The 15,324-nt window shown below is 48.5% G+C and overlaps 1 protein-coding gene across 1 annotated transcript in view; it reads left to right on the forward strand.

Annotated features, from left to right (window-relative positions):
* The first annotated feature begins 8,791 nt into the window (after positions 1–8,791).
* LMNB2 (lamin B2) overlaps positions 8,792–15,324 on the forward strand; it is a 34,203-nt gene continuing 27,670 nt past the window's right edge. Inside the window, exon 1 of the mRNA XM_056845275.1 lies at positions 8,792–9,004. Within this exon, the coding sequence (XP_056701253.1) occupies positions 8,795–9,004 (210 nt within the window). The 5' untranslated portion in view covers positions 8,792–8,794. The remainder of the gene's footprint in view (positions 9,005–15,324) is intronic.

Here is a 15,324-nt window from a genome sequence, read left to right on the forward strand (position 1 = left end):
CTTTAAAAACTTGGAATACGTCACTCCTTCCTGGTGATTCGGTCAGCTCTATTTCTTAATTGCGAACATCAGTCTACGCATTAGCAGTTTTGGGGAGACGGGCAATCCTGAATCCAGAGTGTTAAACTGTCAGAAGGGGAAACGTCCACTGGTGGACGGCATCATGTATGAAGATCACGTGCGTCTCACTCTTGATGAGTGTACGAGAACTACTGATTTACTTGATCTTTGCCAAGAATGTCAGGTGAGTAAAGAACCACTGTGACCTTTTCAGCTCACTTTAATGTCTGAAAGAGCGGAAATAAATCAGCCGTTAAAGTGAGGTCAGCGTTTTGGGTTTGTTTGTGGGGTTGTTGTTGTGTTGATCCAGTGTTCTCCAGTCTTTCTAATATTTCACTCTCAAAAAACAAAATTATTTCAGAAGTCATTAGACACTGGCAAATATACTAGAAGACAGCCCTGGGATAAGCCAGGTGGCAGCCAGTTTTAGTACAGAATTAAAACTGAAAGAATGAGGAAATAGATTTTGTTATATATTAAACAGGACCAAACGTTACACCCTGTGTTCCATAATCAATGCTCACATCTAGAAGGGCACTAATGGGTTAAACGCAGTCCCATTAAGCAAGGTTTAATCCAGGTAAGCACTGTGATCATTTACAATAGCCATAACTGATGATAACATGGTTTCCCTAGTTTTGCGAAGTTGATTAAGATCGATAATGGCTGAGAATCAACTTTCACGATGAATTCTAATCTAGCAGTTTCACACTGGAGCCTCCCTTGGAAGCAAGGTGATTTTTAGGGCAGCAGCAGAGCATCTTGAGACTGAAATTTCTGTCCGTTTCTGAATGTTGCCATTTTGCTGCCAAACTTGGCACAGAGCTATTTGTCTCATGTAGACAGCAGAAGGCTGTGGATGACAGATGATGGTGTAAATCACATCAGAACATGAGCGGAACAAGCTTCTGATGGCACGGCTGACCTCACTTAACTGTGTTATATGGAGACAGATGTGGAGATCTGGGTTCGTTGCAGGTTCGAGTCCCTGGCCTTGTTTCGCTACTGGATGGTCCAATGTTGCTGTTGAGTAACTCTTAAACTGAGAGGAAGGAGTATCTGAGCAAGTGAGATCATCGCCTGAGGCCTGTGTGAAAGAAGTATCATTAGCTAGAATGGGCTGTAGATAACTGATGAGACGTTGGAGTGGTTTGAGCTATAGGTGGCGGCCTCTTATCTTTTGGGGGTCAGTCCCATAGCACCAGTCCGGCCTTGTCAATTGATTCCCTTGCTTCTTTGGGTGGGTTTAATAATCCCAAGAATATATAACCTCGAGGTGTCATTCCCTGCCTGAGGAATTCAAGCAAATACAATTGTAACGCAGTACATGGCTGCAGGCAGTGGATCATGTGGTCTGTGGGTGGTAGTCACTGGAAAGATGTAGAGATACATGTGCACAGCTCAGTGGGTTTCCGGTATAAGGTGGTTCCTAAATTGTAGTAGTTAGAGTGCTGGATAAGAAGAAGAGTTGGTTTTTATATGCCAACTTTCTCTACCACTTAAGGAAGAATCAAACCGGCTTACAGTCACCTTCCCCTCCCCACAACAGACACCCAGTGAGGTAGGTGGGGCTGAGAGAACTGTGACTAGGCAAGATCACCCAGCAGGCTTAATATGTAGGAGTGGGGAAACAAATCCAGTTCACCAGATTAGCCGCCGCTCATATGGAGGAATCAAACCTGGTTCTCCAGATCATACTCCACTGCTCCAAACCACCACTTTATACCACTACACTAAGCTGGTTCTCTTGAACCAGGGAGACCTGGGTTCAAATTCCTGCTTGATCACCTTGGGCCAGTAACCCCTTCTCAACCTAACCTACCTTGCAAGTTTAGCTTGTTGTGAGGATAAAATGGAGGCGGGGCAAACAGTGCATAGCACCCTGAGCTCTTTGTAGCAAGGGCAGGACAGCCTAAACAAATTAAAGAGATTTGCGTGGGGTAGTCTGTGGCTCAGCGGCAGAGCATCGGCTTTGTATGCAGAAGGTCCCAGGTTCAGTCCCTATTACCTCTAGTTAAAGGAAGGTCAGATAGGAAGTGGTGTGAGAGACCTCTGCCTGAGACCTTGGAGAGCTGCTGCCAGTCTAAGTAGGCAGTACCAGGGGTTCCCAACCTTTCTGAGCTTGCGGGCACCCTTGAAATCCTGACGCACTGTGGTGGGCGCAGTCACAAACCAGCTGAAGCCCGTGTGCAGGGGAAAGGAGGGATAATTAAAAAAAAAAAAAACACTCCGGGAAAAGAGGAGTGAGAGAGAATAAAACCAACACTGGTGACAAACTGCTGCTGCAACATTATTCTAATCTGCACAGGCAATCAGATCTCCAGTGGCCAACCAGAAGCCCTGTTGGCCAAGAGCTCCACCTTGTCCCACCCACTTTCTAAAACCACATGGTGGGTGCCAAGAAAGGTGTTGGTGTGCACAGTGTAGCGTTGCCAACCTCCAGGTGGTGGCTGGAGGTCTCCCGCCATTACTGATCTCCAGGCAACAGAGACCAGTTCACCTGGAGAAAAGGTTCTGGTCCGACCTTCTGGGGCAACAGAAAACAACTCGGCACCCTTCTTTATACAACAGCCCTTCAGGTACTTGAAGATGCTTATCACATCCCCTCTGTCTTCTCCTCTTCAGGCTAAACATACCCAGCTCCTTCAACCTTTCCTCATAGGACTTGGTGCCCCAAACTGAACACAGTTCTCTAGATGAGGTCTAACCAGAGCAGAGTAAAGCGATACCATCACTTCACATGATCTGGACACTATACGTCTGTTGATACTGCTGGAAAAGATGCTACGTGGACATGTGTAGATCTACTTTGTGTACTGTGAAGTTCTGTGCCAGTTCCTGTCATCCTTGCAGTTACTGGAAAGAAAAATGGGGGTAGGGGAGAGAGCGAGCAACCCTGCTGTACCCCTAACAGGTGCTGGTCAAGCAGCTGTTTTCCCCACTTGGTAGAGGCACCAAATGTCAAACGTATAAGAATGGGACTCTTGATTCCACTTGGATTTTGGGGATGATGCCAGGGGCTGCAACCCGGCCCAGGGAAACACAACAAACTGCTTGTACAAACCCACACACCCCATTTACTGCTGTGCTGGGTCCAGAATTCCTACCCAGGAGCCCCCAACTGACCCTGTCGAGACTCCCCCCACCCCGCAATTTTGCCTCTTCTAAAAAGAGCTCCCCCCCCCAGACAAGTGAACGTACATCTTTGTTCCCTACAAATATGAAACTTAAGACTGCCCTGACATCTCAGAGCGCGGGCACACCATTTACATGCTGTCTCCTCCAGGCACGCAGGCACACCCCTATTGTTTGGAACAGGGCCACTGATGCACGGGCAGGTTTTGCCTCGGGTTTGCCGCTCTTTAGACGCGCATTTCCCTCCATCTAAATCCTCATAACTCCACAATAAGCCCCCAATGCAGTTTTGGGGATTCGGATGGGGGGGGGGGGAAACGCGCATCTAGAGAGCGGCAAATCCGAGGCAAAACCTCCCAGGCATCAATGGCCTTTGGCTTCCTTCTAAGGGCGAGAACGCGCGGTCGCTGGAGCCTCCTTTCTTCCCTGTTCCAGCCAGGGTTCAGCCAGGATCGAACGCACGGACCAGGATTCAGCCAGGATCGAACGCACGGACGTTCTTCGAACGCACGAACGTTCTTCCCTGTTCCAGCCAGGATTCAGCCAGGATCGAACGCACGAACGTTCGAAGAACGTTCGTGCGTTCGATCCTGGCTGAATCCTGGCTGGAACAGGGAAGAACGTTCGTGCGTTCGATCCTGGCTGAACGTTCTTCGAACGTTCGTGCGTTCGATCCTGGCTGAATCCTGGCTGGAACAGGGAAGAAAGGAGGCTCAAGCGGCCGCGCGTTCTCGCCCTAAGTTGCCGCAAAGTGGGAGATGGCGTTAAGGGGCGGAGGGAGCGATTGGCGGAGGGATCTTGGGCCTGGGCGCGGCGGCGGCGCGTCAGCTGGACCCTCGCCAGCAGCGGTTGCCTCCGCCGCCGCCAAAATTCAAAAGTCGCCCTAAGTTTGAATCGCGCGGAGGAAAAAAAAAGCTGCGCGGGAGAGGAGGACGCCGCCGGAGGCGCTCCCGGGGCATGCTGGGAGTTGTAGTTCGTGCCTTTCCCGAGCTCCCCAGCAAGAGGGGAGGGGAGGGGAGCTTCGTGGTCCGTGCCTTTCGGAGCCTTGCTGGGCCGATTGGCGATTCCCTTTCCAAGTAATGTCAACCAGAGATCCTAGTAAGAAGATCGCTAGTTATTGCCCTCTGGAAACTGGCGCTTGGGGGGGGGGGTAGACTGCTCCTGGACCTGGAGGCTCCATTCAGCTTCTGTGGTTGATGAGGGCCCGTCGCTCGACCTTTCCTCCCCCTTTCAAAGCCATCACTGCATCTTACACGGCTGTGGAATAAAGAGCCTCTGAGCTTTTTGCACATATTCAAAGGCACGTGCTTCTCAGTGACTCTCAAGTAGGGTTGCCAGGTCCCTCTTCGTCAGCGGGGGGAGGTTTTGGGGGCGGAGCCTGAGTAGGGCGGGGTTTGGGGAGGGGAGGGACTTCAATGCCATAGAGTCCAATTGCCAACGTGGCCGTTTTCTCCAGGTGAACTGATGTCTACTGGCTGGAGATCATTGCAATAGCAGGAGATCTCCAGCTAGTACCTGGAGGTTGGCAACCCTAATCTCAAGCCTTAAATTTGCTGGTCAGGGGAAACCTGAGGTACATCCCCCTTAAAAGCAGTATGCAGAGAGCTGATGGCCACAAACATACGCTGAACTAGCCCACCAGTGAAACACCCTTAGGGACCTACCAATGGGACAGACATAATTCACAAACCACTAACTTTGAAGCATGGGAGAGGGAAGGCAGGTCCATTCCAGATTCAGGGGTTTTTATATTACAAAATTGACAAAAGTACATGTATGAAAATAGCATTGTAATGATAAGAATTGTGAAATCATGAGGTTTTTCTGGAATACCTGAGATGTCTTCATTCCAGATGGGGAACAGGATCATCCACAAATAGTGGAGGGGCTTCTGCTTCCTTGGGGTGGGGACATGAGGACTTCCCAATTGTGCAGAAAAATATTATCTGGAAAAACGGGAGCCTCCTCCCCCACCAAACATCTCCTCTAGAAACAGGACGTTAACTGAAAGCTTGGCTAGGGAAGAAAGGAAGGGTGGTGCAGAACTGGCACTTGGTGACAGGTGACGTCTGAAAGTCCCTGAAGGAAAATATCTGAGGAAGAAAATGAGATTCTGATCTTAAGAAAAACAGAGCTGTGGTTCGTGTTAGCGAAGCAGCAATTGTTTAAATTCAAAAACCGAAGGGACTTAAATGAACACACGTATGAATGTAAGTACAGAAACTGTGAAAGTGGAAAAACTGTTGCCGGTGGCATCTCTGATAAAGAAAAGAAACAGCTGTGGATTTAGAAAATTCCTAGGATCAACTCAACGAGAGCAAAACAAAATGTGTATCAAAAACACATTCACATTATTATTATTTACAAATATTCATACCCGCCTTTCTGCACGCACAAGGGGTCACCAAGGCAGCCAACAAATTATAAACATGCATAATAAAATAACATCTTAATAACCATTAAACCCAACAAAAATGCATAATTTAAACAGTCAAAACCAGAGCTAGAATAACATTAAAATTATTAAAATGTAGGGCAGGAAGGAGGGGTCCCTGAGGGAACGCCAAATGAAGCAAAACTGGCAGAAGATGGCAACAGACGGGGATAGACGAGTCTCCCTGAAGAGAGAGTTTAAGACTTTTTTAAAAAGATTTTTTATTTATTTTTTAATATATATATATTTATTAAAATTTACAGTAATACATTAAAAAAAAAAACCTTCTTAACAAACATCTACCAGTACTTATAAAACCTATAACTTTCTAAATAATCACTCTCTTTACGAACCACCACCAACAGAATCTAAACTTTTAAGCATGTTCTCCATCCTGGATATAGTGGGATTCCATATTCTATCCAATTCCTCTATGTGTTTGTTATTTTGATAGTAAGTTAATTTAATCAACACATAGATCTCTCTTACTTTGTCGAACCAACTATTTAAGCTTGGAGAGTTTGCTCCTTTCCAGCATCTGGCAACATTTATCCTGGCTAATGTTACCATGTGGAGGAATACATCAAGAAGTTTCTTATTCATAGTTGGTAAACGGTTTAACAAGATTATTTCTGGATTCATGGGTATTTCTATTTCCAGACCTTCAGATATTATATTTATCACATTTTTCCAATAAACTGTAGCTCTAAGACTTTTGGTGCCAATACCAAGAAGGCCCTCTCCCAGGTTACCACCTGCCTAATCTCAGAAGGCGGGAGCACCTGCAACAGGACCTTTGAAGGTGACTACAGTGGCTGGGTAGGTTCGTAAGGGAGTAGGTGGTCCTCTCTCCTCGAGGCAGCAACCTGTGAAACAAGCCCGCCTGAATGGGAAGAGGCAACGTTCAGTTTCCAGGCACCACTATTAGTCCGATAAAGACCAGCATCACATTGTGTGAACATAAACCTGTGCGTGACGCCTCAGGGATGTTCAATACACTGAACAGAGATCTGAAAGTATATTTTCGAACCGACACAATAACAACATTCAGCAGAGGGGAAGAGAAGCGCTGCCAACACGTCCTAGGGCTGATTCTAGGAAGATGAACTGAAGGGCTGAACTGACAAGCGCCCTCTTGGCCAGAAAAAGCACTTGTACGTCCAAGTCAATGGATCCCATTCAGTTCTCTGTCAGCTGCCATCTTTTCAGCAGGTGCAAACAAAAAGGTCACAAGTTGCCAAGATGAGGGATTTCTTTCTGCTCTCGCGGTTCTGTCCAATTTTTCCTGGTCAGGACCAGTCAAAGCAATGGAAAAGGTGCAAAGCTCCCAAAAGCAACCAAGATGCAGGCAACATTGGCTAGCCGTCCCAAGAGAGTGCCAGCAGTGGCAAGAGGGCAGTTCAGAGGCAAAGGCAAGCCTCAGCAGGAGAAACAAGCGACCAGTGCTCCAATGGGGCCCAAGTGTGAGAACCCCGGATTAAAGTGTTCAGTGGGGACGGGGGATCGCCCAAATGGCCATCTGTAGCCTGAGGAATGAGGACGGGTGAACAAAGTGGAAAAGCCAGACTTGGGGGGTTACCGCACTTGTATTCCCACCGATGTATTAAGAGTTTGAAAATGTTATAAAAAATACTGTTCGCACTTTCTGTGTATTCCCACCGATGTATTAAGAGTCTGAAAACGTTATAAAAAAATACTGTTCGCACTTTGTTTGGCCCCTTTAGCTGTGAAGACGTCTTCCAACCATTTATAAGCCGTGGTATCCAAAAACCCTTTTAAAGCGATGCTTTTTATAACATTTTCAAACTCTTAATACATCGCTGGGAATACAAAGTGCGGTGACCCCCTTGGTTGGGATCAGTTTTCTGAGATCCACTATTGCACCATTTTAGCTCTCTCTCTCTTAAGCTTTGATGTTTTTCAGTAAAGCGAGTTCCTTACTTTGGGGTCCTTGGGGATTTAGGGGTGCTAGGTCTCTCTTTGCCATCGGCAGGAGGTTTTTGGGGCAGAGCCTGAGGAGAGCGGGGTTTGCGGAGGGACTTCGATGCCATTGAGTCCAATTGCCCAAGCGGCCGTTTTCTCCAGGTGAACTGATCTCTGTCGGCTAGAGATCAGTTGTTATTAGCAGGAGATCTCCAGCTAGTACCTGGAGGTTGGCAACCTTATGGGGATTTGAGGCCGGGGTGTGTGTGTGTGTGTTGCACAAAGAGGTGTTCTCCATCACCGTGTTTCGCAGGCTGTTGGCATTTGCCATCTTTAGCACATGTATAGACTTCTAAGGCCATTGGTTTTGGTAGGCTTAAAGAACATAAGAAGAGCCGAGCCGGATCAGGCCAGTGGTCCACCTAGCCCAGCATCTTGTCTCACACAGTCGCCAACCAGTTCCTCTCAGGGCATAGAGGTCGAGGCCTTCCACTGACGTTGCCTCCCGACATTGGTATTCAGCTCATTGCCTCTATATGTGGAGGTTTCCTTTAGTCACCATGGCTACGCCACTGATAGACCTTATCCTCCATGAATCTGACTAATCCCCTTTTAAAGCTGTCTGTGCCTGTGGCAGAACTCCATTTAGGATCGCACTGCCAAAGCTTCAAAGCATGACTCCCTTTTTTTGTATTCAGAGTCCAACCGGATAAAGCGTGCTGGAAATGAAAGTTTGCACGTTTTTTGGCAGTGTATTTTTAGTCGGTCACATCAAAAGGTTTCTCACGCCTTCTGTTCTTGGGATTTGTCTACTTGTACGGCTCTTAGAATTTTTATTATTTCTTTATTGTCCTCAGAAAGAGCCTAGTCCCCTATGTCCAGCAGGGCTGCTTCGCACATAGATCTGCAGGGCCGCCGCACCGATGTTTGCAGTCTTACAGCGCGAGGCTCAGATTTCGCCCCCGCTCAACAAGGCCACAAAATGGCGGACCCGCCCACAGAACTACATTTCCCAGGGGTTTAGAAGGGGCGGCGGCGTGGCCCGCCTGGCGCTCTGCCTCCTCCGATTGGTAGGCGCGGGCCAGGGGCGGAACGGACTCCATTTCCCATGGCGCCCCGCGCGAGGCGTCGGCGCCGCTTGCGCCCAACGGCCCGCCGCCATTTTGTGCTCCTGCTTTCCCGCCCGCCCACTCGCCCGAGTTGCCGGGCGGATTGAATGAGCGGCCCTTCGTCGCCGCCACCATGTCGGGCACCCCTCGCAGCTCCGGCCCGCCGCCGGGCTCGTCGACGCCGCTCTCCCCGACGCGCATCTCGCGGCTGCAGGAGAAGGAGGAGCTGAGGCAGCTCAACGACCGCCTGGCCCACTACATCGAGCGCGTGCGCTCCCTCGAGCTCGAGAACGACCGCCTGCTCCTGCGCGTCTCCGAGAAGGAGGAGGTGGTCACGCGCGAGGTGGGTGAGCGCGCGCCTGCGGGCCTACCTCGCAGGGCTGTCGTGTGTGTGTGTGGGGGGAGAGGCCCCTTTCGCCGTGCCGTCAAGCGGCTGGTCCCCAGTCCCGCTGGGAAACCCCCTCCCCGAGCCTCCAGGCGCACCGACCGGCTGTGTTCCTTTTTTCATACGCGGGTGGACTGTCCCTGCACATGGAGGCTCTCATGGAGAAGGGATTCCGTAGCGGCCTTCGTCGGCTGCTCGCTCCGTCCCGATTAGCGGGAGGATCGCCTCTGGGCACGGAGGCTTGCGTGGGGCAGGGCTTCGCTGCCCGGTGCTCCAGGAGTTTCCCTGGCCGGGGGGGGGGTGGGCTCTCAAATGGGTCTACTCTGCAAGGGTCTCCTGTTCTGATATGAATGGATATTCTTGGCATGATCCAGTGAGGGCTGCTTTTTGCAGGTTTTTTATTGGGAGGGGTCTGTGGCTCAGTGGCAGAGCCTCTGCTCGGCATGCAGCAGGCCCCAGGTTCAATCCCCTGTCATCTCCAGTTAAAGGGACCAGGCAAGTAGGTGATGTGACAGACCTCTGCCTGAGACCCTGGAGAGCCGCTGCCGGTCTGGGTAGACAATACTGACTTGGATGGACCCAGGGTCTGATTCAGTATCTGGCAGCTTCGTGTGTTCATTGGGAGGGGGTGAAATACACAAATTCTTGGAGGAGGAGAATTTTGGGAAGCCGCCAGCCCAGCTCTTAGGTCTGTGAGAGATTGCCCGCTTGCATGGACCTGGGTTGTAAGCGCCAGGAAAGGTTATTGGTGTTTGGTTTTGTGAATGTGAGGCTGGGAGGCGGGGTAAAGCGCAGAAGCGGGCTCTTTCTCTAGCAGCGGCGTTTGCTGTTGCTCACTTTTAAGTAGTGCCTGCCAGTGAACAGTGATTCACAGCCTGGTGAGCATTTGCAGTTGGGACAAAAAGGCCTTTCCACCTCCCTGAAAAAAAGAGGGGATTAGGGAGGGGCTCCTTTGTTCCAAAAAACACAAGAGTTCTCCACCCTGCTCCCCCCCCCCCGCCCCACACAAACACTTTATGTAAGAGGCAGATATGCCTGAATGTGCTAACGCGCTCTTAGGTATTTCTGTGCCCCTCCACCATCCCTGGGATAACTGCCAGGGCGTAGTAGGCGGGGTCCAGGATACTGTCTATCACAGAGCTGTAGAAATCCTCCACTCATGCACATGCAAGACTTTGGGGTGTTTCATTGCAGGGTGTGTGTGTGTGTGTGTGTGTGTGTGTGTGTGAACAAGGCAGAAGCATGGCTGTGCATGCCCATCTTTTATTGGGCCATCGGCCCGAAGCCCTTATTTCTCAGAAGTAAAGGCAAGTTAATCGAATTGCGCTCCCCCCTTGTAAATTCAGACTGACTTCTCAAAAACCCCGTGGAGTTGGCCTGACTCTTTGTGGGCCATCTCCTGCAGCAGGACTACATGGTTAAATCGTGGAACTCCCTGCCCCAAGATGTGGCAATGGCTGCCAACTTGGAAGGCTTTAAGAGGGGAGTGGATGTGTTCACGGAGGAGAGTCACAATGAATGGTAGTCATGATACATCCCTCTTCTCTCCAGGATCAGATGAGCATGCCTATTATATTATTAGTCAAAAAGGGCAAGAGTCCAGTAGCACCTTAAAGACTAACAAAAATATTTTCTGGTAGGGTATGAGCTTTCGTGAGCTACAGCTCACTTCTTCAGATACCTGTATCTGAAGAAGTGAGCTGTGGCTCACAAAAGCTCATACCCTACCAGAAAATATTTTTGTTAGTCTTTAAGGTGCTACTGGACTCTTGCCCTTTTTGACTACTGCAAACAGACTAACACGGCTACCCACTGTGTATTATATTATTAGGTGCTTTGGAACTCAGGCAGGATAATGCTGCTGCACTCATCTTGTTTGTGGGCTAGAGGCACCTGTGTCAACAGACTGCTGGACTTGATAGGCCTTGGTCTGATTCATCATGGCTTTTTTTATGTTCTTGTCTGTGGAGAGTTCCAAGATGGGCTTTAGAAGAAGTTGATGAATCAGTTGGGGAGGAAGAGGGGAGGGCATTTCATCAGTTGGGAAATCCCCCCCCCACCAGTGTAAGACTGCTGCGCTCCAGACGATGTGAGTGTGCACCCCGCTGACTTCAATTTCAGTTCCATTTTGAAATACTGTAAGCTGTTAAAAGGTTTGCTCTTCAGATAGCCAATGCCTTCCCTGCATTTTGAGATCCAGTGTGCCTCTGAGAGCCAGTGTAGTGGTTAGGAGTGGTGGACTCTAATCTGGAAAACCAGGTTTGATTCCCCACTGTTCCGCATGAGTGGCAGACTCTAATCTGGCGAACTGGGTTGGTTTCCCCACTCCTCCACATGAAGCCAACTGGGTGACCTTGGGCCAGTCACAGCTCTCTCAGAACTCTCTCAGCCTCACCCACCTCACAAGGTGTCTGTTGTGGGGAGAGGAAAGAGATTGTAAGCCAGTTTGATTCTCCTTGAAAGGTAGAGAAGATTGGCCTATAAAAACCAGCTCTTCTTCTGTGGCTCTGGCCTGCTTTTGTACATTGTGTGCACATGCTTTTCCTTTTACTCAGTTGTCTTCAAGCAGAGGAGCGTGCAGCTCCTGGGAAATGAGGCAATCCCATTTAAGTTTAATGTTTTGGAGTAAATAGCATAGCAGCTCCTCTTTGGAAAGAGGGACATTGTTGTCAACTCCAGTGTACTCTCGGGGTGGGGGGGAGGCAGCATCTTGACATTCAGCCTCTGTCAGACTTCAGCTTAAGCCCCACTGATTTCAGTGAACTACATTTCCTAGGCTTTGTGTGATAAGACAGCTAAAATACCATCTTAGGAAGCCTAGAAGCGGTTGCTGGAATAGCTACGGCCTGGGTGGGGTGCTGCAAAAGCACCCAAGGGTGTGTTTGTATTGGAGCGGTGGCTGCCAAACTCACACGCTTAGTTCTGTAAAGGCATTTTATCTGTTGTGCAAATCTTTGGAGATGCAGAAGTTCTGACTGGCAGGAAGCGCGCTGCAGATCCATGCTTTACTAACCCAGCCCTTATTTGTCCCTGGTTGCCTGAGTCTGTGGTGGAGGAATGAATGGAGCTTGGCCCTTCGCCAGCCAGTCTGGGGTGCTCCCTGGCGTGTAAAGTTTTAGCGGCTTGTTTGAAAATATGAAGTGACCGTTATATCCGTAGACCGGTTGTTAGGAAGGGCGTGGTACAGGATTTTCTGCTCTGGGGTGGAGCTGGCTGCCCATCTCAGAGGGTCTCCCAGTCACAGGGCCAGTTCTCGGGGGTGGTCCTTACCGACAAACTGAGCAGGGGCTGCCTTGTACTGAAACAAGGACTTCAGTCTTATAAAAGCGGCAACCATGAGTGATAATTCTACTGGTGCTAATAGGTTGTGGGGAACCTTCCAGGAAGAAATTTTGGCCATTTTTAGCAATTGTTTTTGAGAAGATTGCTAGTCAAATTAAGCGGTCCTATGCCTAGAAGTGAGGGGGGGGGGCTTCCTGGTGGTCTTTGCAGTGCAGAAAGAAACACATCAAGTGTGCTAGTGGCAGAGATAGCAGCGAGGGAGCAGAGCCAATCGCTAAAAGATTCATGAGGTGTAATTACAGAGATCTTTACAGTTCCTGCGAGTCTAACTCTTATGGTGAGTGTGGACAGTTCAGGGTTTATTTTTAGCTATAGGGACTGGCTAACAAAGTCATAAAAAACACCAAGGGATCAGCAGTCCAGCGTTCTGTTTCCCTGCACTGCCTGGCCAGCTTCTTATGGTAAATGCTCATTGATCTGTCTCCCTTGCAGGAATTTAACTAATCCTTTCCTCCTTAAAAAAAGTACCCTAAGCAAATAGCTCACACCACATGCTGTGATAATTAATTCCGTAAGTTAATTATGCATTGTGTGAAGAACATCCTTTTCTCTCTTTCTCTAATAACCTTGGCTGTGAGTAAAATATGTTTTCTATTAACTCTACACTATTCATGACGTAGTACCGTATACTGAGTCAGATCCTCTCAGTATGCCTACTCAGGCAATAGCTCTTTCAGGAAGAGGTCTTTTCACATCACCTACAACTAATAAAGGGAGCCATGGTCTTCAGTTTGCAAGACCTGAGCAAAGCTGTTAATGATAGGATGTTTTGGAGGTCATAAGTCAGAAGCAGCTTGGGAGCGCTTAGCACGCACACAACCTGATCATTTTCGCTGGAGATTCCGGGGATTGAACGTGGAACCTTCTGCATTCTAGGCAGATGCTTTATCACTAAGCCATAGACCTATGATTTCTCTGGCTCCCTGGCTGTCACCTCTCCCCCCCCCCCGAAACTTTTAAAACTTTCCTTGAAGGGAAGATGCTCCAGTCGCTGGATCATCTCCCCTTTTGGAGATGGGGTGCCCAACACTATACACAATGTACTAAATATGGGATTGGATCTAGACTAAATATTCCACTCACCCAGGACTCTTCCATCAGTGGAACAGAATAATACCCCTGCAGCCTGCTGATCTCTGTGAAATTTATTTATTTACAAAATGTATACCCTGCCTTTCTGCCTTCATCAGGGCCATCATTGAGGAACAGGGGATCCTCAGAAGCAGCATGAGTAGCAACTTGTATCTGTAGCAGGGAGGAGGAATTGGTAGAAATTACCTCACCCCTTTTGGTAGTAGAAAACAGTATTAGAAGAAAAAGAGTTGGTTTTTATATGCTGATTTTCTCTACCTTTTAAGGAGACTCAGACCTGCTTACAATCTCCTTCCCTTTCTCCCCCCACAGCAGGCACCTTGTGAGGTAGGTGAGGCAGAGAGAGTTCACAGAGAACTGTGACTGGCCCAAGGTCACCCAGCTGGCTTCATGTGGAGGAGTGGGGAATCAAATCCAGTTCTCCAGATTAGAGTCCACCACTCTTAACCACTCAGTCTGGAGCCAACCCATGGTCACCTAACAAAATGTCATTATAAATCACTCTTATTTTTTCTTAGTTACCACCTTAATTGAATTCCTACAATTAAATTTGCTTATTAGTGATCCTTTTCAGTGAACACAACTCAAAAGAAATTTTTCCTGAGCAGTCAAATTTATTTATTTGTGTGACTGCAATTAAATGGCAGTTCTCAAAGCAGCCTGCAACTTGAAACAACATTAATTAGTAATTGCTTCAAACAGTGAAGCAAGCCAGAAACAGCAAATAAAACCAGTAGGCAGAAGCCACTTTCTCAAAAACCTGGTGGGGCAAGTATGTTTTTGACATTTTCTTAAACGAGGCATGCAAAGGGCATTCCAGAACATCGTTCGGGCAGTGCCTGGAAAGCCCCCGCTTCTGGATGGATGGCACCCTTGCATCCAGAAAAGAACAGGGCTTCCCTGGCAGATCTTAAAACATGGGGTGGGGGGAGAGGAGGTCATAAGAGATGACAGTCTTCACCCTGAGGCCATTTGTGGTTTCAAAGGTAGTTCTTTGAAGGGCCCCCAAAAACTTTTTGTTAGCCAGTGGAATCACTGTAAGATGGCCATAGAGGAAATGGGCAGCAGTGTTTTGAAGTAGGTGAAGTTTTTCAGCCTGTCTTGAATGACAGTTTTTATGTTCAAAGGGTGGGCGTGTTGGTCACTTTGAATGTAGCTGAAGCCCTCTTAGCCTCTGCTGCTATCTAGACTAGTCATGATGCATACCTATTCTCTCCAGGATCAGAGGAGCATGCCCATTATATTAGCTGCTGTGGAACACAGGCAGGACAATGCTGCTGCCGTTGTCTTGTTTGTGGGCTTCCTGGAGGCACCTGGTTGGCCACTGTGCGAACAGACTGCTGGACTTGATGGGCCTTGGTCTGATCCAGCATGGCTTTTCCTATGTTCATATGTTGCTAAGGATGTTGGCCTGTATGTGAAGCAACAGTGTTTGTTTTCCTTTTGCTCTGGTGTGCTTCCCTCTGCTCTTTCTCATTTGCCTTTTTGTCAATCATTCATTCACACCAGTCTGGAGAGATCCTTTAGGAGCTCCTTGCAGTCTGCTCGGGATTTCACCATCCTGAATAATTTGGTGTTTTCGACAAATTGTTCCGCTTTGTCTTCCCCTTCTGACTCGGGTTCATTTATGAATTATTTAAGCAGCATCCATTCCAGTACAGCTCATTGCTTGCTTCCCATTGTCGCACAAATTGCCTGCCCTCTTATTCATTCCCCACTGCTGCTTATCATTTAACCAGTTACTGCCTCACAAGGGAATCCTCTTATCCAGGGATGCTAAACTTAAGAGCCACAACAGGGGAATTCATCCAAAGATTTTGATATTTTTATTTAGAGAATTTGCG

This window comes from Euleptes europaea, chromosome 2, assembly GCF_029931775.1.
Source record: "Euleptes europaea isolate rEulEur1 chromosome 2, rEulEur1.hap1, whole genome shotgun sequence".
NCBI classification, from domain to species: Eukaryota; Metazoa; Chordata; class Lepidosauria; order Squamata; family Sphaerodactylidae; genus Euleptes; species Euleptes europaea.